Genomic DNA, 23,037 nt, shown 5'->3' on the forward strand with positions numbered 1-23,037 from the left:
CTCTGGTTGGTCTGCATATTTCAAGGGACATTGTTGGATGAAATCATTTAATACAGCAGATTGACAGCAATGTCCTCAACGTTACCATCCCTACCCCCATCCACCAAACACATACACACACTCCTACGTCCTTATGTTACCCAAACACAGATACCACAGACATACTTCATCACACATTCCCACACTGACACTTCACCTGTGCGAGCTGCTCGAAGGCCAGCTCGAAGCCGCCTCTGTAGTTGGTGGTACCCTTGGCAGTGATATTCTGCACAGCATCTTTCAGCTTCCTCTTGTTGCGGACGTTGGCCTGTACCAGGTTCTCAAAGCATGACGCGTACAAGGCTTTGTCATTGAACTGGAGGGAAGAGGGAAGGAGGGATGATGGGAAGTGGAGGGAAGGCACTTGCACATATTTTGTGTTAAATATGTGGCCTGTTTTCCCTTCGTTACGGAGTCATGCAGTGTCCTTTAAACATATAGGATGGACTTAGCATAAGGTATTTCAAGAGAGAGATTAAATTGATTCCATTTGAGTATAAAATAATTATTGACAGATGTTATAAAGTATATAGATCTACTTTAATAACACTTTAACTTGCAAAAATCTGTCATGTGTGAAATGCAATCAGTCTTAATCAAATCTGCACAGACCGAAGGGAGCTATAGGAGCAGAAGGAAGGATTGGCAGGAGAGCAGGTAGGGATGTGAAAACAGTGGCATAAGGAGGTAAAAAAAAAACAAAGAGCTTGATTATGGAAGGATTATGCCATAGAGACAGACACTACTGTAACTGGTTAAATTACATTTACACAGCTCTACATGTAAAGTGTCTTCAGATTAGTATTGGTGAATAGTTAATGTGGAGGAACAGATGGAACCCTACAGTATGAATTCATGCACTCACACGCACACGCACACGCAGCATCTATGGAAGACTGGGACATGGCTCATTAATACCTAACATCTGTTTTGGCCTTGACTGCAATCATGATCATGTTCAAAACACATACACTAACACACACATTCTCAAACATGTGCACACACACAAGAGGTCCACTATTTTTTACAGAACTTTTAGGATGTCTTGCAACACAAGTTTGAATAGCTGCAGATACTCACCACTGATCTGAAACACTATTTTTCTTTTCTTTATTAACATTTGCTTAGATCTGCACAGCTGTTTACTTGAGTGAGTTGTACATTTTGCTTGAGATCATCTAAAAGTCTAGGTGGAATTCTCAAGCTGAAAAACAAAGATCTTAGTGTGTGGTTAGATAAAATGTCAAATACAATGAGTACAATGACAGGGGCAGCTACAAAGACAAGTCATTTTGCGCTGACTGTCAGTATTGTCAGCTTTTAAAAGATAATCAGCACTTTAAAGTGAATTCTCAAAGCAGTTACTTGAATAGAGGCAAAGTAGCCCAAATATTCTATATTATTCTAAAAATTATTCACAGAAGCAAGAAGAAATGTTTCAGAGATCATTGCAATGCATGCAAAACACAGAGTAAAGATATCAGAGTGGTTAATAGTGACAATTTAAGCAAAATTATATAAGATAATAAGGAACACAAAATTCAGGATCTACGATTAAAGGATAAAATTAACACAATTTATGTGTCACGTCTTTGCTATTTTTTTTGGGTTTATGTTTTTAGAACGCCTAAGGAAGCTGCAGCTCACAATGACTGTTTCCAACTATTCAACATGTTGGCGGAAGTTTCAGGGCAAATACTGCCAAGACATTCGTCCTCTGAACAGACGCACGCCTACACACACACACTAATATAAACCATCTTTAGTTAGAACTTCATCTAACTTCTTAAAATATCTCAGACACAGTAATAAAAGCTCAGTAGAACGGCATACTGTATGTGGGCATGTTCTATACATATGTTGGTGTATTTAAAAAATACCTCAAAGTATTCATAGTCACCACCGTGGTCTTATACCTTTAAAGCCTACCTTTTTAGTGCATACACACATACATATTCAGACTAAAAGTTTGCATAAATGCATACTGCATTCAACTTCATGTAATTAAGGGTTAGACATGAATTAACTATTGGGTTATGGAATTTTATTCACTTTCTCTGGTTAATTAATTGTGTATGCTTGCGTGTGTGAATGAGACACACACACACACACACACACAGTAGTCACAGCCGCATACTGGAATTGAGAAAGGAGCATAAAGGACCATTTAGATATATAGACTCACATACACTTACACATACTCTAAAAACATACAAAAACATATTGCCTTAGTGAGTGACTTAACCCAAATTTCACAACAGAGCTGAGAGCAGATCCAGTCGCTTTAAATACACTATTTTATTATGAAAGGTTGTAACAGATCATACCTTCAAAAAGCTTCAAAATGCTTCTGGAAGGTCTATCCAGCCATCAATATACTTATTATACCATTTCCTGATTTCATTAACTTCAAAAGCCCTTTCACTTAGCTGATTTGAATGCTCCAAACAAAAACATAAACCACTGCTTTATTAAGGGAAGTGAAAGAAAATGTAATTAATGTTTTATATGGAAAGCAAACCAAAAAGTAATTTAAGTTCCCTCCCATTAGGAAGAAGGACAAAGAGGAGGCAATAAGGATTAAGAAGGAGATTTCAGATAAAATGCAGACACATCCATTTATTAATGGGAAAGCTGAGGAGTTTGCAGCCAAACAGACCACCTGTATGCTGAAGGTATGCAAATGCTTTCTAATAAGAAAAATAACGGGTGATTCATGCCCACTTTGTACATAAAAAAACATGTAAACTTAAGTTTGTGATGTTACATTTGGTAAAAAAGGAGGCTTTTAAGTGTGGGATCCATTAGAAGATAAAGTACACAGAGAGAACCAGAGCAAAAAAGAAAGTAAAAAACAAGACAGTGGCTTAAAGCAATGATTCAAGATTTTGGGAAATATGTATATTTGTTTTTTTTCTGAGAGTTAGATGAAAAGATCAATACCACTTTCTTGTTTGTTTGGTAAATATGAATCTACAGCCAGCAGCCATTTAGCTTAGCACAAAGACTAAAAACAGGGGGAAACAGCTAGCCTGGCTCTGTCCGAACAAAATCCTTCTACCCACACCTCTTAAGTTCACTAATTAACACGTTATATCTTGTTTGTTTAAACCATTAAAAAACAAAGTGTGAAAATCATTTTTACAGGGGGTTATTTGCCTAAGCTAGGCTAAGCAGCTGCTGGCTGTAGCCTTTTATTTAACAGACATGAGAGTGGTATTGATCTATTCACCTAGCCCTTGGCAAGAAAGCGAGTAAGCATATTTTCCAAAAATGTATCTACTACTTTAAGTCTTTCTTTTCCTAAAATTGGGAGGCTGACGTCAGTGTTGGGTGGACGAGGTGAGACATAAAAGATTTGTATAAAAGGAAACAGGGAAACTGTCACTGTTCGGCCAAATCAATTTCATTCTCCAGAAAGTGCTTCATTTATGGGCAGTGGATGTCTGCTACTTCTGCCTGGAAGCTTTGACATGTCTTGTTCAGTTGTTCTTGCCTTCCTTCTGATAGTCTGTTATTGGTTTCAGTGATTGGCCAGTTGACCCCTCCTTTTAACAGCTATGGGGGCCTTTTAATTCAGTTACATTGAAAGAATGTCTGTTCTTGTGTAATCGAATTTCTCAGAGAAAGGACAAACGTGACTGACTAATGGGATGAAACAATCTATGTCATTTTGGCAGCAAGAGTCACCTCTATTTCAATTTTCAATGTGTTTGAAACTTTTTGTCCTTTGTCCAGTCAGATAAAAACAGTAGAGGACCTGCTTCTGTTACAGTCAATGTAAACAAGGAAAACAAGCACAACTTGGTAGTGGTTAATTCTCTTCACTTTGTTTCACCAGAGAGAGCATAAAGACGTGGATTCTAGCAGTGCTTCTTAAGGGTCAAAATTCAAGTTAGAGTGGTGCCCTCCGCATTTCAGTCCTGAAAATCATGTCCAGTGTAATTGTCTCCAACATGCCTCTACTCCTCACAAATTCCTCCAATAGAGGGAAATGAGCACTGTATCCACTTAAAATTGTGTTATTTTTCTTTTCACAACTAATATTGCTGGGAAGCACGAATCTGCCTTATGCAGCCTGCTATGGAGCTTTAAATGATGATGGATGAATATTTCCTCGATCCCCATGTCAGTAAATCCCTTGATGCCTCAGATTCCTACAGAATTTCAATTAGGCTAGCAGGGGCCTTTCCATTACATGCCACTGATTCAAAGTGTGGGTCATAAATACAGTACACATTCATTTGTCAAACTTATCTTGTGGCATATCAGGGTTTGCTCAAGCTGTGTCATGTGTTCGCTCTATTAAGCACACATACTCGGATTCAGCTCTGATGCTCTTGAGACATGTCTCTTATCCATACATGCACACTCACACACATACACTTTATATATGTATACACACATACTGTAGATACTTTGAGTTAGACAAATGAGCACACAAGCATGCATGCATCCATACTCATATTCAGCCACAATAAAGATCCATCCATGTGCGGTACATTCAGTCACTCAAAAGGTCACTGCCATGTCTAAACCAATGACTCAAACCGCAGGAGTAAAGCAACTCAAACAGCCAAGCCACAAATATGTCCACATTAACATTCAGCAATGTGTGCACCTGGAAATTCAATACATATACAGAATCATAACAACTTTCTGAACTGGATTTTGCGAAGAATATGTATACTTTGTAACTTGAAGTGATAGAAGAATTTCGAAAGTATTAGCTGTGAATACTCACATAGATCACGTTCACATAGTCATCGTCAGAGAGGGTCTCCAGCATCTTGCTGACAGACGTTCGGATGAGTTTGAGGGTGAGACCTGAAACGCTGCCACTCCTACAGTTTGGAACAAAGATGGTCTGTGTTTTACAACATGAATCAATACCATACTATAAAAAAAACCTGATCTATGGTTTAAATGGACATTTAATCGGACATTAACATGCAGGAATGCAACTTATTGAAATTTAACCTAATGCAACAATGGCACAAAGCTCTTTAACTGCACCTTTGCCCGCTTGCTCCACTTGTGCTCTCTCTAATATGAAATAATCTGGGAAATTCAGGTGATTTTCTGGAAATTTAAGTCTGTGCTCCTCTGCTTTCCTGTTGCCGCCACAGCCAAATAAGAAAATGGATTGATGGATAAATAAACCACAAAAAAAATTTCTGTTAATTTTCCCTTTGATATTTTGTGTATAAGAGAACTGGATCTTTTTCCTGATCAAGGCGGTGGAGAAAGGGTCAGTGGGTCAGCAAAAAATAAATATCCATACCAAACTTCATAGCAGTCTGGCTAGTTGGCGAGATATCTTACTATGCACTAACAACAACTGACATTGCCATTTGTAAAGCTTTCCGCCTGCAGGGCATTAAACTATTCATGAGCTATAAGCTGAGATATCAGACCTCATGACTACAAGTTTCTTCCATTACCAAACAGGCTAGAGGTCGTATTAACCATCACATTGACAAAAATGCTATCATTAGTAATCTTTATTAATTACATTAGTTGAGTGCCATCCCCATGTCTCAGCTAATGGCTTGCCCACAAACTGTGAATTTTAGCATAAAATGAATAACAAAATCTCAGCACTGTCAAGACTAGACTGCTTTGATTATTTTCTATATTGTACTGCTCTTGCTAAAACAAGATTGAGACCCTGCACTGGTGGATCTATAAATATGCCACTAAATTGGTCCCTGCAGGTAAAAGAATAGAAAAGGACAGAAACTGGAAAAATGTAGAAAAGTGGAGTTCCTTTAATGTTCTTTTCACCAAAGCATTTAATGTCTAATAAGCCTCATCAATCCTCTGTGTGCCAATTACCAGAGCTGTGTTAAGAGCTGCAAGTGGACAAATTTAGTTTTTCATTTATCATATTGCGCTTTCATTTAGCCCTGGTGCTGTGCTATGAGTGTCATTTCTAATGAAACTCCACCTGAGTGGAAAAATTCAGACAAATCATATTGACGCTGACAAGAATTCACCGCACTCACAATCACATGTTTTACATGCAGCAGGAATTTCTTGTACTGTAGTTGCAATGTTGTGGCAAATAATGTAGGTAAAAAATTGATGAGTCATCGCCAGTCATAAGGGGGAAAAAAAATACACCAATATAAAAATGCTATTAAAAAAGCATTAAAGGATAGGGCTTTCTACCACCTCTACGTGGTCTGTGGCACTCAGCCCCAAGCCTACTGAAGATGTAAATCTTTAAAAACATGTCACCAATATATATTTTCATTCTTTGAAAAAGCTGAGTAATTTCCTAAAACAGCTGGGCACTGTAGTTTTTAGTAAACATTACTCAAACAGGAGTAAATGGTATATTTGTTGGGGAAAATTTACAGCTGCGGATTAATACACATTTGGTGCTGTAGTGACTATTACAACACCAATACGGTGTATGTGGGATTGACTCAAAATAAAGCATGCAGGCCGTGTTCATGGTAATGAAGGAACATGTCGCCTAGTGCGACAGCGTGGCTCATTGATGTCTTTTTAATTGTTTTTGGACAAAAATGGAGGTCTATGGGACAGAGGAATAAACGATATCAGGCTTACAGACACAGACAACACTTGTTAATAATATCAATTCATTGTTGGTTTTGCTCTGTTTAGGGGACTGACAATAATAAAAATATAGAATATTGCCAGCCTTACCCTTTAAATTTGTTTCCCATAACTACCCCTCACAAAAAACAATTTGATGCTACTTATTCGGGTGTAAAATATGAACTTGTAGATGCATATTTATGTTAATTGCTGGTAGATTTACAGTTCTATATATCCTAAATTGGAAAGGCATTTCAACTTTTTGGTCTTGGTAACTATGGAGGATAAACCCCCTTTCCTCAGTTTTTAAATGAATACTGTGAAATCAGAAAACATCCAAATCCTGTGTTTCTTAAAAATTATCTATAGTTCTATAATCTAATCAAAGACTGAACTGCTGTCATGACAGATATTGCTCCAGAGTCCTCTTTGAATATCTAAACCTAAATTTTTAAAGCATAAATCACAGGAAGAAACAACTGGACTGTAAATGATGAAGTTACCCAATACACTGAGTACTTTTTGTTTGTCAGTGTCACACGAGCGCAGAGGAAGCCGTGAGCGCAGCGCACAACGGGGTGAAGCCAGTCATAGAGTTAGCATTGGGGCCTCCTGGAGCGCAAAAGAAAATAAAATCTGACTGTAATAGATGAATCATAAGGTCATCACTCACGCATCCACCAGGATCAGCATGTCCTTGGGTGACGACGCCCCCTGAATGTACCTAGTGAGTAATCACAGACACATACAAAGGTCGTGAATATTGAGCAAATAAAGAGATGTACATATGCACAGAAGTGGAAAGCACACACGCAGAGACACACAGGCAATTATTATAATGATGATGATGAATGATTTTTTAAAACCAATTTCTAAGGAATCTATACAACACAAAGAAACACATAATAGTTATGGGACTGTATATTTTGCAGTCTCATCACTCTTATATCTCTTTGAGCAAGTAAACAAATATCACTTCCTGTCATTTGCATTTGAAATCAATCAAACCTTAGTATTCTTTAATTAGCTCTCTTCTCCCATTTCTTTAATAAACAAACAGATGTGTGTCTTTGTTCAGAGTTTGAGTGCTCAGTAGCTGATGGTGCTTTTGAAGCTAATTAAATTGAATAACATGGTTAAAAGAATATTGGTGGCTTCCAGCCAGATTTCATAATTTTTTGGAGAATAATGATGCTTTTGTACTGGTACCCTTTGATCTGCAGTGGCTTAATCATCATAGTGCTCTGATGTGTTTGTTTGAGTGGGTTTGACTTTGGTCAGAGACCTGGATTTAATTGTTTTAAACTGTGTGTGTGTGTGTGTGTGTGTGTGTGTGCGTGCGTGTGTGTGTGTGTGTGTGTGTGTGTGTATGTACAGATGCTCTTATGTGTAATCAGTTTATACAACATGCAAATACAGTTTTTGCAAATGAATGTTTAATATGACAATTACACAGGTAGATTGAATGAGCCACGTGTCTGCCCTTGACAAATACTAGAGAAATGACCGACAATGAGATGATTAGAGACACAGAAACAAAACTGCGCATCCGATAACAAGTGTCCACACTCACCACGGTCGCCTGCGCACATCGTAGAGGTCGATTTTATTGGCCGAATTGCTCGAGTTGATCCAAGGGGATGCTGGAATTTGGCAGAAGGAAAAAAATGGGTAAAAGAAAGTATGTTTACTTCACTTAGTTTGGGTTCAAGGTAATTGAATATGTGTGTCAGTGGCCAAATCCTCTTATGTCTTATATCTATATTCATATATCTTAATATCTCTTATATCTTGAAAGAATAGTTGGACTTTTTGGAAAATGGGCTTATTTGCTTTCTTGCCGGGAGTTAGATAAGAAGATCGACCCCAGTTTGATTTCTGAGTGTATGTAACTCGAACCAGAAGGCCATAAGATTAGCTTAGCATATAGACTGGAAGCAATGGGAAGCAGCAAGCATGGCTCCAAAGTTCAAAGATTTTCCTGCAAGTTGTCGTTTTACAAGGAGTTAAGTGTTGTAACTATGTCTTGGTGACCAGTGTCCAGGGAACCAGCAAAGACTTTGGGCAGACTTTGGATAGAGCCAGGCTAGGTATTTCCCACCTGCATTAAGTCTTTATGCTAAGCTAAGCTAATTGCCTCCTGGTGCTAGCTTGAAACTTAGCACACGGACATGAGAGTGGCATTGTTGACATTTTTATTTACATGAACTCTTGGCAAGAAAGCTAGTAAGCATACGGTATTCCCCAAAATGTGGAAATGTTCTGTTAATGCAATCTTTGAAGTATAGAGAACAATTCAAAAGTAAACTAATGACTTTTGTGGTGAGATTTTGAAACAATACAATGGTCATGACTGTATTCACATACCGCTATATGTTTTTCAAAAAGTGATTCATGACTGTCATGCCTCTTTCTCAGCCCAAAATCACAAGAAAGAGTTGTGACAAAGTCAGCCGTCAGCAACACAGTGTTTAGAAAAGTCTGCTTGTGTTTGCATGCATCTGCCTGCAACATGATTAAATGGCCCTTTGGTGGCAATTTCTGTCCCCATCACTGACCACAGGAAGGTCAGCAGGCTGTTGGAGTAACCCCATTGGCTGCTAGGCTGCTCACCTGGGTAATACCGAGCCAATCCGGTGGCAGAGCCAAACACCTGCCAGAGGAGTGAAGGATCATCCTCTTTGTTTTTCCGGAAAACATCCTCCAAGGCCTCTGTCCAATTTAGCTCATTCAAAATGATGGTAGCTGGAACACACACACACACACACACAGATTAAATGAGTCACATTTGTACATAAGTACAAAATCATAAAAATCACACAAGCACAAAATGTCAAGGCTTTTCAAAAACCATTTACTCTGAAAAAGCAATTCTAGAGAAGGAGAACCCATGCTTGAAAGTCTAAAAAACACACACACACACACACACACACACACACACACACACACACACACACACACACAGTATTAGGCTACTGACATTGACAGCTGAGAGGAAGCATCCTCACAGATATTAAAACTGACGTCAATCTTCTATGATGAGATATTTCCTTTTCTTTTACTTTTTTGCTCTCAAAACACACTGAAAACACACGCCAAAATCTACAGCGGTGGAAAGTGAGCAAAAGAGAGGAGAGAGGAGAGAGGGAGGCAAAACCAGAATGATTCAATCTGATATTTCTGGAATAAGACAAAATCATCTTCCTGGTACTCAGGGGACAGACATACAGTAAACGTTTTGTTTACTTGTTTTTCGCTGCAGGAACTCTTACTGGCTTAATGCTCCAACAATCTAGTTTGATCGAAAAGGCAGTGCTCTGTCTGGGAGAGTGGGCTGCATGTCAAAGTGATGCTGTGCATGACTCATACTTGCTTGTGAGTGTGTGTGTGGATGCCCCTGTCTATATGTGTGTGTGCTTTTGTGAGAGCAACTGGATTAAAGAAACAACAAAGAACAAAAAAAAAGAAACATCAGGGCGAGACATGGGAGCGGCAGGGGGTCTGGGATTTGCTGAGGCAGAGTTATATGTGACAGACAACTAGAAGCTACGTGGTTAAAAGTGAGTTATGAACGAGTTAGTGTGAAGCACCTGTAATTGTAACTCAGTTAGAGAATTATATTGACAACTCAGCAGGAAGAGGCGCCTGAAAGAGAAGCATGGCAGAGTGAGAGAGGGAGAAAGAAATTGAATTTAACTCTAGCACTTGACTGATGCATTTACCTCAGTCAAATCAGAACACATAGACGTCCCATACATACTGTGAAAGTCAGTGTAAGGCAGATCTCAGACTCATGATAATCAAATTTTGACTTTCTCTTCAGCATAAAATGTAATCCATGGTTACAGTGCAAACAGAAACTAACTAGTGCAGCATGAATTTTCATGGTGCAGATTTGCCAAAATGCAAACCTACATAGCCAAAACAAGACTCTACAGCCACACTAGCAGCTCTGTGAGGCTGCACTTAGGCACAGCAGTGCTTTGAGCTAAATACTACTGTTAGTATGCTAGCATGCTGATGTTTAGCAGGTATAATGTTTAGCATGTTCACTATCTTAGTTTAGCACGCGTTATCATGCTCACATTTGCTATTTAGCACTAAATACAAAGTACAGCTGAGGCTGATGACAATGTCATTAGTTTTGCAGGTATTTGGTCCTAAGGCCAAGTAGTGGACAAATTAATATTTTGACCTGATGAACGGCACTAGATGAAAGGTCAGGGAATCATCTAAGTTATTAGAATTCATCCTGAGGATAACATGAATGTCTCTACCTAATGTCATAGCAATCCATGCAAATGTTGTTGAGACTTTCAGTCTGGACCTCATTTATACGAATCAGGGTAGTCACCTCTGGATATACAGTAATGCAATCAAATTCAACAGCACCACAGACTACAAGACAAACTGTAGGATGGTTTGATTTATCACAGGGCTGAACTGTATAAGACTAGCACTAGTTTTAGCTAGGTGTACGTAATAAACTGGCAGCTGAGTATACAGTATTTGCGATGTGTTAACACTACTTTTAGACATAAAGACAAAAACAACAATTTCAAATTGTATAAAACTTTTGTTCTCATTAAAAAGTGTCCTTAAACATTTGTAGTACCACTCACATGCCAAATAAAGACATTTCCGAGAACCCAAAAACAACAGAGTTACAAAAAGGGTTTTGCTTTTGTACAGTGAGTACTCTGTTTGGATAGTGTACTCTTTTAACAAAGTAAATAAGCAATGCCCAAACATAAAGTCTGGAAAAATATTATTTTTTTCTCTCATCTTCCCACTTCTCCCTCGTTTTCTTTGCTTCTGTCCTGTGGCTCTCACGCTCCCTCTGGCTCCTCACTCCTTCCCTTCCTCAGAACCACCTCCTTCACCAAGGCTCTAATTCCATGCTTTGTAGGATAAAGAGAGAGTTTAGGCCAGGCCTTAAAAGGGCTCCCTGTAGTATTGTAGAGCAAAGCATGTCCCAATGATAAGTGGTGACAATTTGTTCAGGCCTGATCTCTATGCTCCCTGAGGATGGCCCTTAATGGATTAGTCCTGCTGGTTTCTGTAACATCAGTAACAAGAAGTCTCAGGGTAATAAAATCTCATACAGGAAGCATTGGTATTTTTCCTCTCATACTGCTCACACTGAACAGTGAACTAACAAGGAAAGAGCACAATCAGTATTTCATTTGACCACCGGCTGCCACTGCAGGAAGGCAATGTAGTGACCAACCCAGTAGGTGATTTGTGTCTGTGTAGATACATGATGAGGAAGAGAGACACAATAAATGACTGAGATGGAGAGTGTGTCCTTACTGTGTTTGTTTTTATGTGTTTCCTTTGTGTAAAATTGACAAACCCATTATAGTCTCCCACAGGAATTTGGATGCAGACCCCCCCCCCCGGACAAGTCAGGCACCACTTAGCATCTCTATCAAAGGCGTGTCCTCTAATCTAATAGATTACTGTTGGGTTGGTTCCAGTACTGAGCTTTTTGGGTCTGGTCTTGGAAACCTGTACCTGTCCCTCGTCCTTGCAAGTCTCTGGTTGGACCATTTAAAATGAGCCAGAATGAGGACTGAAATGTCATTGTTTCAGATGATAGCGTTCAGCTTCATAAATCACACTCTTCAAATATCACATGCTTTACAAGTGAAGACATGCAAGATAAAAAAAAAAAAGATTAATGGAAAATTAATGGAACTGAATATGGAAAAGAAGATACTAAATATTCCCTGTGAGGCATGTAGATGCTTTCAAAAACAAATCAAACAGGATTCTGGCAGCAGTGGGAGGAGGTGAGAGAGAGGAGGGAAAGCTGCACGGTGCCATGCCAAGTGATGCCCTGTGGTGTTCCCTGTCATCAGCTAGCTGGTGGCTGAAACTGCCTGTGCATTTGAAAGTAATTACATGGTGGGGGCTGAAGTGGTGAGAACCTGCAATCATCGTATCAGAAGGGGCCCTATCCTCGATGATACTTCGCCACTCACTACTGTTTGTGACGTGAGCACCAACGGACCCTTTTTCAGGCATTCACTGACATCCCCTTTAGCTTTAACACACCTTAAGATTATCAGACCTACAAAGACTAGACACTCAGACATAATGTATCTTTCCACCAACACTGATTGTTTTGTCTTGACAGTCAGAAAGGAGTGAATATTTAACAACTGAGTGAATACAGAGAACAGCACACTGGACAACCGGCATGCAAGGCAACACGTCCCAGTGGTTTATGACGCACATCAAAACACTCGTTCTTATTGTTTTGATGGATGGAGAGATGTGGGCAGCAAGAGCAGTAAACTCTGCAGAGAGAGCTGCAGAGGACTTCAGCTGAGCTGGACACCACACTGCACACCACTCTTTTACTTTGCTGGCCGTTTTCAGCCATTTTTGAAAAATTATATTTCTCCCATCATGGGATGTCGACAGTCTGGATTTTACACCCAGTTGAACCTGACTGGGATGAACTCAATCCAATTTGAACCATGATGCTTAAACCGTAAGTATAAGCGGCCCAATAATTATGCTGTGGTCCCTGTCTTTGTAAACACAGGAGGGGCCGAAGAGTTAAAGACGATGGAAAAGAAGGAAAGATGGAAGGAAATGTGAAAAACAGGAGCAGTGGATCACAGTTCAATTCCAGCGATGTAGATATAAGTGTGTGTGCCAATGGATGGTGATGAGTGGAGACCATCTGACAAATAGGTGATATTTTGGTCATGCCACAGCAGGAAATGCTGAGTGTAGTTATAATGAGCATGTGTGAGAACCATGTCGAGACACGCAACATACTCATAGCAGCGGTGGCCAGGGGGAAGGGATAAAGAGATATGGACACCAGCACACACACATATTTGACTCCCATGTTTAGTTCTGTAGCATGAGAAAGTTGTCGAGGTCATGATGGTGAGAAAAGCCCTTTTGGTAATCTTCACTGCCTTGAGATCAGGAGCAATTACTCACACAATACACACACACACACACACACACACACACAGACACACTGATGAGTGTCTTCTTGAGTGACAGTCGAGCCCTTTTACACCTCATGTGGATCATGAGGTTGTCAAGTTTCCACTTGTTGATGTTGGTTACCATTATCTGGAAAGAATTCAACAATAAAGTATGTGACATTGCAGAAATCTCTTTCATTACTGTCTTACCAGCCATAAAACTGTAGTTTTATGGCTGGTAAGGTAAAATATAATTTCTCTGGGAACTTTCTGGCATGGAGGGGAATCCAAATGCGAATCCCAATCAGCTGATTAGAAAATCCTGGGATGGCATCCAACTTGTTGCAAGGACACAGGTTGCAGACATAATAACAGTGAGAGAGGGGAAAAAGAAGGAAGGAAGGATGACGAGAGAGAGAGAGATGGAGATGAAGACACCTCAGAGTTTGGCATCCAGCTCCATTAACGAAATAGGACGTGTATCATGTGGCACAAGAGTACAAAAAGAAAATAGAAAAAAGAAATCAATTTATACGCTGTGAGCTTTGCTACGGGGACTGTGACTTCAACACAAACACGCTCACATACACAGTGTCACAGTATCTCAGCATGTCACAGTGTGTGTGTGTCTCAGGCTGACAGGTGCCACACAGCGTTGATGCAAACGGGCATCAGACGAGCCTCGGATCTCCTGCCAAGGCTGCGACGCTCTCCTCTCATCGCATCCACGCCAATCTGTCTAATGAGCGAGAGGACACGCATATGCAGCCATGAGATCCATATACAGTACAGTAGGTGCATGCAATGTGACACACACACACGCCGACTCTCACACCCCATGTGTTTCTTCCTCTCTCTCAAACACGTTCACACACACAGACAAACTCTGATTCATCTCCAGCGTGCATGCACGCACACACATAAACACGATAATGAATCTCAGTCTGACCACCCACACTGGATCAGCAGGGAGAAGAGATTCCAATCAGCAGGACTAATGCGGAGGAGAAAGACAGTAGCACATTTGTCTCCACACACCCCACTATTAATATGCTTAATAAAGTGGAGCGAGGGAGGATGGAGTGATGGAAGGTGGTGTGAAGGGGTAGAGTTGTAAAGGGAAAGGAGGAAAAGAAGAACAGAGCAAGGTGGTGAAAAAGAGCAAATATGACTAAATAAGTAGGCAACTAAAAAACAAACCAAGAGGAAGGGAAAAGGACGTAGAGGAAGGAATGAAAACAGGTGGGGGTTGCGGCGAAAGTCTACGGCAATCAAAGAAGAAGAAGAGGTGGATGACACATCTGTCCTTCAGCATTAATAAAAACCACAAGGACGCCAGCATTGTCTAGACAAAGTCCCCTAATCAAGTTACCAGTCCTTTCTCCACACAACAAGATAAAACATCAGTGTCTAAGTATGTGCGTCTCCTTCTACAAACACAAAGACACACACACTCATTTATACACATTGCCATGGCAACGCTGACAGTGCTGACCAGCCGGAGTGGCATCAATGTGGCAGCCTGTCCTTGGAGATAGAGAGAGAGAAAGAAAGAGGGAGCACCAACACCAGCCTAGGTTTGCTACTTTGCTAGCTAGAGCTCCACCCAGATCCCACCCTCCACCATCTGCCTGAGAGCTGGAAGAGATCAAACAGATACCACACACCCTATAAGCCAGAATGCTGCAGTTAAAATATGGAGTAATAATGGTCATCTCATCAACGTTACAAAAAAAGAAAAAGATGGACCAGGTTTTGAGATATCTGTCTCAAAGATTTCTGCCACCTGAAATTTTATTTATGGCGCTCAATGCGTTGAAAAATTTCAACAGAATCATTATTATTCTATATAATTCCAACCAAAACAATCTGCATAGCAAGATACCACTAGAGGTTTCTTTTCGAATTAAGGTAAACCAACCATTAAAAGAATACAGCTAGCATGGTGCTCTCCAAAGTTCAGAAATAGCACATTGTATCTTGTTCATTTAATTTGTACACAAACCAAAATTTTGACACAAAAGTTGTGGTTCTACGCGGAGGTATGTGCTGTTGCAGACCAGCAGCTGGACCAAGTCCCCAAGAGCCACGCTGGCTTTGATGTGAATTTGAGTAAACAAAGAAAATAGATAAAGATGAAGAAAATTGTAATTAGTGAGCTTTAGATGTGCTAATACATGGATTTTGTAACCTTTGGACAGACCCAGGCTTGCTGTATCCCTGTTTCCTGTCTTTTTGCTAAGCTAAGCTAACCGACTGCTGGCTGTAGCTTCATATTTATCGGACAGAGAGTGGTATCAATCGTCTCATCTAACTCTCAGCAAAGAGAGAAAGGGAATGAGCGTGTTTCCCAAAATCTTGAACTGTTCCCAAGTATAAATGTTCACAGTCTGGCTGAAAGAAATGCTATAATGGGTTTTGATGCAAATAAAAGCAAAATTAAATTTAATGTACTAATGCAGACCTGGCTCATAAAGTCAGCATCACTAAAATATACCACCATGTATCATGTATTGAACCAGCTGCACTGACAGAGGTTTGGGGACTATGTAACAAACTGCGACAAACATCCAATTGAGACCCTGCATACAGAATTCTGCAAGGGAACTCATGTAACGAAAAGAACTGACTTAAACAAAATGGAGCAAAAAGATGAGAAGAGACTATGGAAGAAAGAAAGAAAGAAAGAAAGAAAGAAAGAAAGAAAGAAAGAAAGAAAGAAAGAAAGAAAGAAAGAAAGAAAGAAAGAAAGAAAGAAAGAAAGAAAGAAAGAAAAAGACAGAGGTTATATGGTTGCAGAAAGAGAGCAAAAGACAGACTGATGAATCACACTAGGAACAATCCCTTCCTCCAACAGCCCATCCCAACTCCCGCCCTTTCATCATTATAACTGTTGCATGTAAAAATAACTGAGTGCATTTGGCCATTTGGCAAATACAAAAATGTCTGCACAGTCAGAGGCCTCGGAGGCCCGTCACTCTGCACATTTATGGTCCACCTTATGTGGAGTGACTCGCTGTATAAGGGCATTAAAGTCATGTGACTGAGTCCACTGCATTTAGCAAACCCAGTGTGACGACCATTACTGAAATTGAGATTGAATGCTAAATCAATGCCAAGGAGGCTATTAGCTCATGCCTGGGTATAAGGAAATGATTTAACTGTTTTAATGCCTGCTGCATTTGTGTTTTGTTAAATGTAGTGTGTAACATGTGAAATTATATCATTTTAGTTATAAAGTGTCATGTCAAGCAGTGTAAGAGGCCAATGATGTAAGGTTTCCATAAAGCTTGGGCTGACATTGTGTTTCTTTGGATTGATCTAGATTTCATTAAGATTATCTTATCGGATCACATGTCAATTCTAATTTAATATTCACTTGTCTCATCGCAAGCTTGTTGTCTCCTTCCCTCTATACTAAGTGTGTGCATGTATGGTATGAGAGTGTCTGCAAGGAAGGACATGTCCTGTACTGTATGTTTCTGTGTGTATCAAGATGTGCTTGCATAATTGTCTTTGTGTCAGTCCATCCTTGCATTATACTCATTAGTGTCCTTGAATAAGAGGGTAATAACCCAGAGGATATGCCTGTGTGTGAGTGTGTATGCACATATGTGCTGCTCCGGTCTGTGTATATAGTCATCCACCCATAAATTAGTCCATTTATCTCTTCCAAGGAAGCTTGTGCTTCTTTAACATATTGCTGTTTTCAAATCACTGGCAAAAGTACAAATCAGTGTGTGTAATGAAATACTGAGGCAACACACACTGTGAACTAATACACACTCAGTAACCACCTTTTTCACTCAAACATAAGAAAACCACATATAAATACATGACTAAAACACTCACCTGTATCATGTATTGAATCATTTTTACTCAGGGCTTACAAAGACACATGTAATCATGAAAGGTTACAGCCTGCTGCAATAACCAAATATATTGATGCAAAAGCCATTACCCTGATACTAACATTTTACAGTAATGTCCGTTTCACATTTGACACTGTAAGGTATAATGGATAAAACTCCAATTATGTGGCTCTTGATGACTCGATCCTCTGGGGATACAATTCATTGCATCCATCAGTCCCTACTGCCATGCCACTAATGTGGCTAAAAATTAAAAATCAAACTATGCACAACACTATGTTTATATAATGAAAACAATGACCTAGAAAATTTTGTTAAGACAGAGCAAAGAAAGAAGCATGTAAGTCTGTGATAAACACACTAAAATAACTGAGGACAGCTTCATGCAAGTACAAAGCACCCACAAAAAGACCTATCGTTGGCAGACGTATTGACAGTCTGTGCAACTGTCCCGAGAGGTTAGCAGGGTTAGCGATGAACGCGAGGGAAAGGAGCAGCTGGTGACCAGGGCAAAGAGGGGGCTAGAGTGTGCTGGCCATTGGGTTGTTGGCATGTGGGCTATATATAGGCTAGAATGGCCAAGCCTTGGTGTGGAACTGTACACTGCGGACAGTGCTGGGAGGCTGAGCTCCACATCATGGGAACGTACTGTAGATACTGGATATAGTGGTGAAAGAGATAAAGAGAGACTGAGAGCAGGGTGGGAGGTGGTGGTTGCTATGTTTTACTATTTATAATAGAGGAATGTGTAGATGATATGAGAGAAATTATGCATTTTTCTACAATGCATGTGTATGTGTGTTTCAACTTACAGCCTTCATATATATCAGTAGGGATGTGGACAGCAGTAGTGTTGTACGAGACGAGTCGTTTGAAGTCGGGGTCTATCTCGAAATCATCTGGAACATATCGGTTCTTCATTCTCTTTGCTTCCTCTGTCTGATTAAGCTGCACATAAGGGGGAGAAAAAGCAGAACCTGGAGTTTCAAAACCATCTTGCAAAGCATTATTTGGCTTAAGAGGGGTCTGTGCATGTGTGTACACCCCGGCTTGTAAACATACTGCATATGCAGTTTCTTGTTACTGTGAAAGACAAGGTGTCAATGTTGAGTATTCACTGAAATGTCACTACTGACAGATAAAGATTGAGAAACTGAATCTAAATTTTAGGCAGTGAAACATAAACCCAGGCATCCAGAGAGAAAAAGAAAGAGGGGAGATGGTCTGTCAGTCAAATACAGAGTGACATTAGTGTGCTGTGGGTGTGTGGTTCTTTCCCACTGGGACAGTGGAGGGGAATTAGATCCTGATCCCTGTTTATAAGAGCAGACAGATGACGTTTGAGGCCAGGGGAAGCATTCAATGTCGCATGCATACTCGTGTTTATGAGTGTGGGGCCCAAAACGTATACTGGTCCTTATGCATGAAAAACCCTGCTTATACACACGTGCATACCTTACCAAGTATGGAGATAACATCAATAATTCCTACCCATGCAACACACACATATCTACAAATACAGAGACTTCTTTTCACAGATTCCTATAGGCTATCAATAAAATCTATCAGGTTTGTTGCCATGGTAATAATCTCTGGAGGGCTTGATATGGGCTGTTTGTGGTGTTTAATTTGAGGAATTTGCATCTCTAATCACACAGAGAATATCAGAATAGTTGTACTTACGTCCTCTTTGGCATTGTAGTAAACAATTTTGTCTGCCTGCGAAGAGATTGAAAGAGAAACAGGAAAAGATGAGCAATGAATGACCAAATAGAGGAAGTACACATCTTTGAAAAGTAACTTAATACCAGGCTAAAAACAACATTTTTACTGCTCTGTCTGGTTGAAAGTGTTTTACCTCTGACCATAACCAGCATCAGTGACGAGTGTGGTTGGCTGCCGTTAAGTTGCTGTTTAAATCCAGTGTACAAGTCTCCAAATCCCAAAATGTGTCCACACTGATTAAGGACCAAATCCCACTTAGCTATTTGGTGTCTCCCACACTTAATTTCCCCTGTTACTTCTTTTCTACATAAGGAATAAACAAGACTAAAAGCCTAAAGTCCTACTAAAACCCCATGCATTACAACTAATATCAAAGTGTTGGACAGAACAAACAACATACTAGCAATTTAACTATTCTTAGAGTCCTAGCAGTAGTGAGGCTAAAATGTGAAAGATGGCAGTTGTGGAAAGGCCATGGCACCATTAAAATCAAGTGGGTTTGTCCTGGGAGAATATACTCAGCAAACTGAATGGCAATCTGCCATGTGTGCAAAGCTGACATTTTGATAGGTGGTGTAGGTGTAAGTGTGTTATGGAGTGCCTAAAATGGAAAGGTTTTAACCTCTGAGGAGCATGAACATACTCAGGAAATGTCACAAAAGTATTAGCACTCCATTCACAACTAATTTCATGGAAATCTGGCCATTAGTTTTCAAGATACAATACTTTGTCTTGGACGAATAAGGGAACTAAACTGACCGACAGTTGCAGATGCTAAACATATACTCCCTTAAAAATGGCTTTAGTCTAATATAAAAAGATGACATGAAGTAAGTAAAACTATCATATTTGGGTCTTTTTAAAGTTACATCTGCAACTGTGGATATAATTTGAATCTTGCTATATTTCCTTGCAGGGCAGCGGTCTGTGTTTGACGCTGAGGATCAGTGAAGTAAGTGGTGTTGTTTTGCTCTCACACTGCTGGGTTTCCTGTCAGTACACAGGCTAGCAGAGCGCTAACGAGCTAGCCTAGCTGCTGACATAAGGATGCCCTGGAGCTGCAGAGCTGGTTCACTGACTCCCTCCACCTGCCTACCACTTCTGGAGCTGCAAGCCAACAGGATGGCAACTCTAAGGGATCTGTGACTCCTCCTGCCACTGCTATTGTTAGCTTAGCTTAAAAAGTTTGTAATTAGCGCACAATAAGCGATTAAGCTGTGTAAACTGTGCCAAACGCTAGCATCTGCTCTCTGTTTTGCTGTTTTGACTGTTACTGAGTTATATCATGAGATGTGTAAGTTCAACTATATGTGCAAAGAGTAGGTGTTGAGCACATATGCTGATATGCACATGCAAGCAAAAATATACTAACAAAAGCATTGATATTATAAGACTGTGCCATGATGTTCTCTGTCAGGTCATGTTACTGCAGACAATGTGCACCTTAAGAGGTGTAATAATAACACCAAGGTCACACCATCACATCCTGCAGGGGAGGCTACTGTGTGCAAGAACACCAATGTGTGAGAAATGGTGAAAGGCATGTAGGGAGGGGAAGGGTTGGAAAATAAACTATGCTATTATTTTTGTGGCATCTTGTGGTAGGTGTGATGCTGCCAAATCAGTGTGTGTGAGATCTGTATCTTGTCTGGATAAGAAGATGCTTGTTAATGTACTCCAATCTCTGCCAGGTGTAACTGCAGTTTATGCCTATGTTTGTAAAAACCTAATGACTCATTCAATATGCCATCCACTCATGGAAAACTCCAACATGATCGTCTCCTACCAGTTATAGTGCTTTTCCCTCACGTTCACAGCAGCTGCAAACACTGGTTTGTCAATGGAGTCATAAAAGTTTACCTTTTTTCCTCAAATGAAAGTTAATAGGGATTGTAAAGTAATGCATTTAATGATGTGCAATGTTTATTTTTGACGGCGCCACCTCCAAACCGACTCACACATTTAATGGGAGAGTGCAGACAAGAACTAATATAAATAGAGAAGTAAATACATACAACTTAATCAAATGGATCTCATTAGAGAAGCTAGGTACAGCTTGTATTTTAATAACAAGTGTAAATAGGGCCAAAAGCATTATATTACACTGAACAGACACATGCAAGTGTGTGGTTCTATTGCAGCAGTCACACCTTTTAAGTGTTTAAAGTCAGCAGGGAGAGGTGCCCAGAAGTACTGGCCCAGTTATCAAAGGTGACAGAGAACAGATGCATGCACATGAACACACACACACACATGCAGCACACAGGATGCCCCACTTGGTATTTTAAATACTCATAAGTTACAAATATAGAGACTGAATAATATGATACAAATCCATACAATGTGTTTCATGTTCACATTACAGAACATATAAAATCTCACACAGAATGCCCACATCCCTTGTTAATAGAATTTACTGGAAAATATTGACCAGCATAAAATCACACAGCCCGTATGTTTTGTAAAAACATACAAATAAATTCACACAAACATGTGTACAGCGTACATTAGCCTTTTTGCAGATGCTGAAGGCTGATATACAGTACACACAGAGACAATAAAGGTACACAGAGGTTTGTGTGTGGCTAAGCTGAGAGTAAGAGGCTAGCCTGAGGCAGACACAGCACTGTCTGAAGTTACACTAGAGCTGTACTTGCACATACAAAGCCATCACATTTTCTTTCTGACTTAACTACAACCATGCCAGAGCTGTGATGAAATTTTTATCTGTCAATTGTAGAGGCAAAAAACCCTGCAAAACTCTTATCGCTATCAAAATAATACAGATCTCTGAAGCCATTAAATACCTCAGTACATATCTGCAATCTATGTGGCTCTATAAAATCAAATATTAAAGCATGATGTAACTTATCAGTTGTTTAAAACAATGAATACTATATCGCCCATCCCACAATTCTGCCTGACACAGAAAAAGTGTCTCCTTAGTCCAAAAAGTCATCACTGATCACAATAGCCTATGCCTTGAATTTCTGACGGTCCATTGCCAAAACATGCTTCCAGTTCAAATTACTTTCTCTGTGAAGAAAATGAAGAAATGCTAGCCCTAAACATAGGCCAAGTTAACTAATGACTTGCTATCTACCTCGTTCAGACACCACTGAAGCTAGCAATTTAAGCACCCCCTTGACTTTGCATTGTGTAGTGCAGGGTGAAGGTATGATGAACAGGAGGCTTGCGTCAATTTCTGTGCTGCCATTTTTTTATTGCCTGGATAAGAAGAGAACACATGCACTGGTCAGCCATACAGTTGTTTTGCCACGGCCAGCTCAGAAAAAGCAGACCACAAATGACCAACAAGTTACTTTCAGCACAACAGCTAGCTAGCTTGTTTGCCAAGTGCATTATTTCACATTATATGACCAATTTAGCACTAAAATATGCTACATCCACTCATTACACTTCTTAGAAACATTTCAAAAGTCATAACACTAACATGTTCATACAAAGGACATATCAATATGAATTCACTACATTTGTGCAGAGCGCACAGTTTACCAGCCTACTTCGGGCACATCTACAGCAAAGCTACACAGCTACCAGCAGCATTAGCTTAAACCAGTAAGGCTGCTCTTAGTATTCAGTCCCTATATGCACACATATACATATGCCTATTTACAATGCTGGGGAGATATTTAATTGATTTAGGTATTGCAGTAATCCCCATAACATCAACCAAAAAATGTATTACATTCGCTAGCCAAGCATCCCAGGCCATAGGAAGATCAAACTCAGTAAGTAATACAGCGGCTAAATGAATCTATCCCCAGAGAGGATATTTCCTTCCCCGTTTTCTCAGTGCAGAAAACTTTATATGGAAAAGAATCATTAAGGTGTGGCTAACAACACTGAAGAGT

At 39.9% G+C, this 23,037-nt stretch overlaps 1 protein-coding gene across 7 annotated transcripts in view; it reads right to left on the reverse strand.

Annotated features, from left to right (window-relative positions):
- Positions 1 to 23,037, reverse strand: part of LOC122871350 (voltage-dependent calcium channel subunit alpha-2/delta-1-like) — a 91,489-nt gene that overhangs the window by 29,619 nt on the left and 38,833 nt on the right. For 5 of the 7 annotated variants that reach the window (XM_044186361.1, XM_044186359.1, XM_044186358.1 and 2 more), the window contains exons 5-12: positions 19,121 to 19,156; positions 18,250 to 18,385; positions 9,223 to 9,354; positions 8,183 to 8,252; positions 7,283 to 7,333; positions 4,784 to 4,883; positions 652 to 660; positions 197 to 355 (exon numbers count right to left, since the gene is read on the reverse strand). In XM_044186361.1, coding sequence (XP_044042296.1) covers positions 197 to 355; positions 652 to 660; positions 4,784 to 4,883; positions 7,283 to 7,333; positions 8,183 to 8,252; positions 9,223 to 9,354; positions 18,250 to 18,385; positions 19,121 to 19,156 — 693 coding nt within the window. The remainder of the gene's footprint in view (positions 1 to 196; positions 356 to 651; positions 661 to 4,783; positions 4,884 to 7,282; positions 7,334 to 8,182; positions 8,253 to 9,222; positions 9,355 to 18,249; positions 18,386 to 19,120; positions 19,157 to 23,037) is intronic. The other 2 variants (XM_044186360.1, XM_044186356.1) reach the window with 1 other exon arrangement.

This window comes from Siniperca chuatsi, linkage group LG23 (genome assembly GCF_020085105.1).
Source record: "Siniperca chuatsi isolate FFG_IHB_CAS linkage group LG23, ASM2008510v1, whole genome shotgun sequence".
In the NCBI taxonomy this organism is placed as follows: Eukaryota; Metazoa; Chordata; class Actinopteri; order Centrarchiformes; family Sinipercidae; genus Siniperca; species Siniperca chuatsi.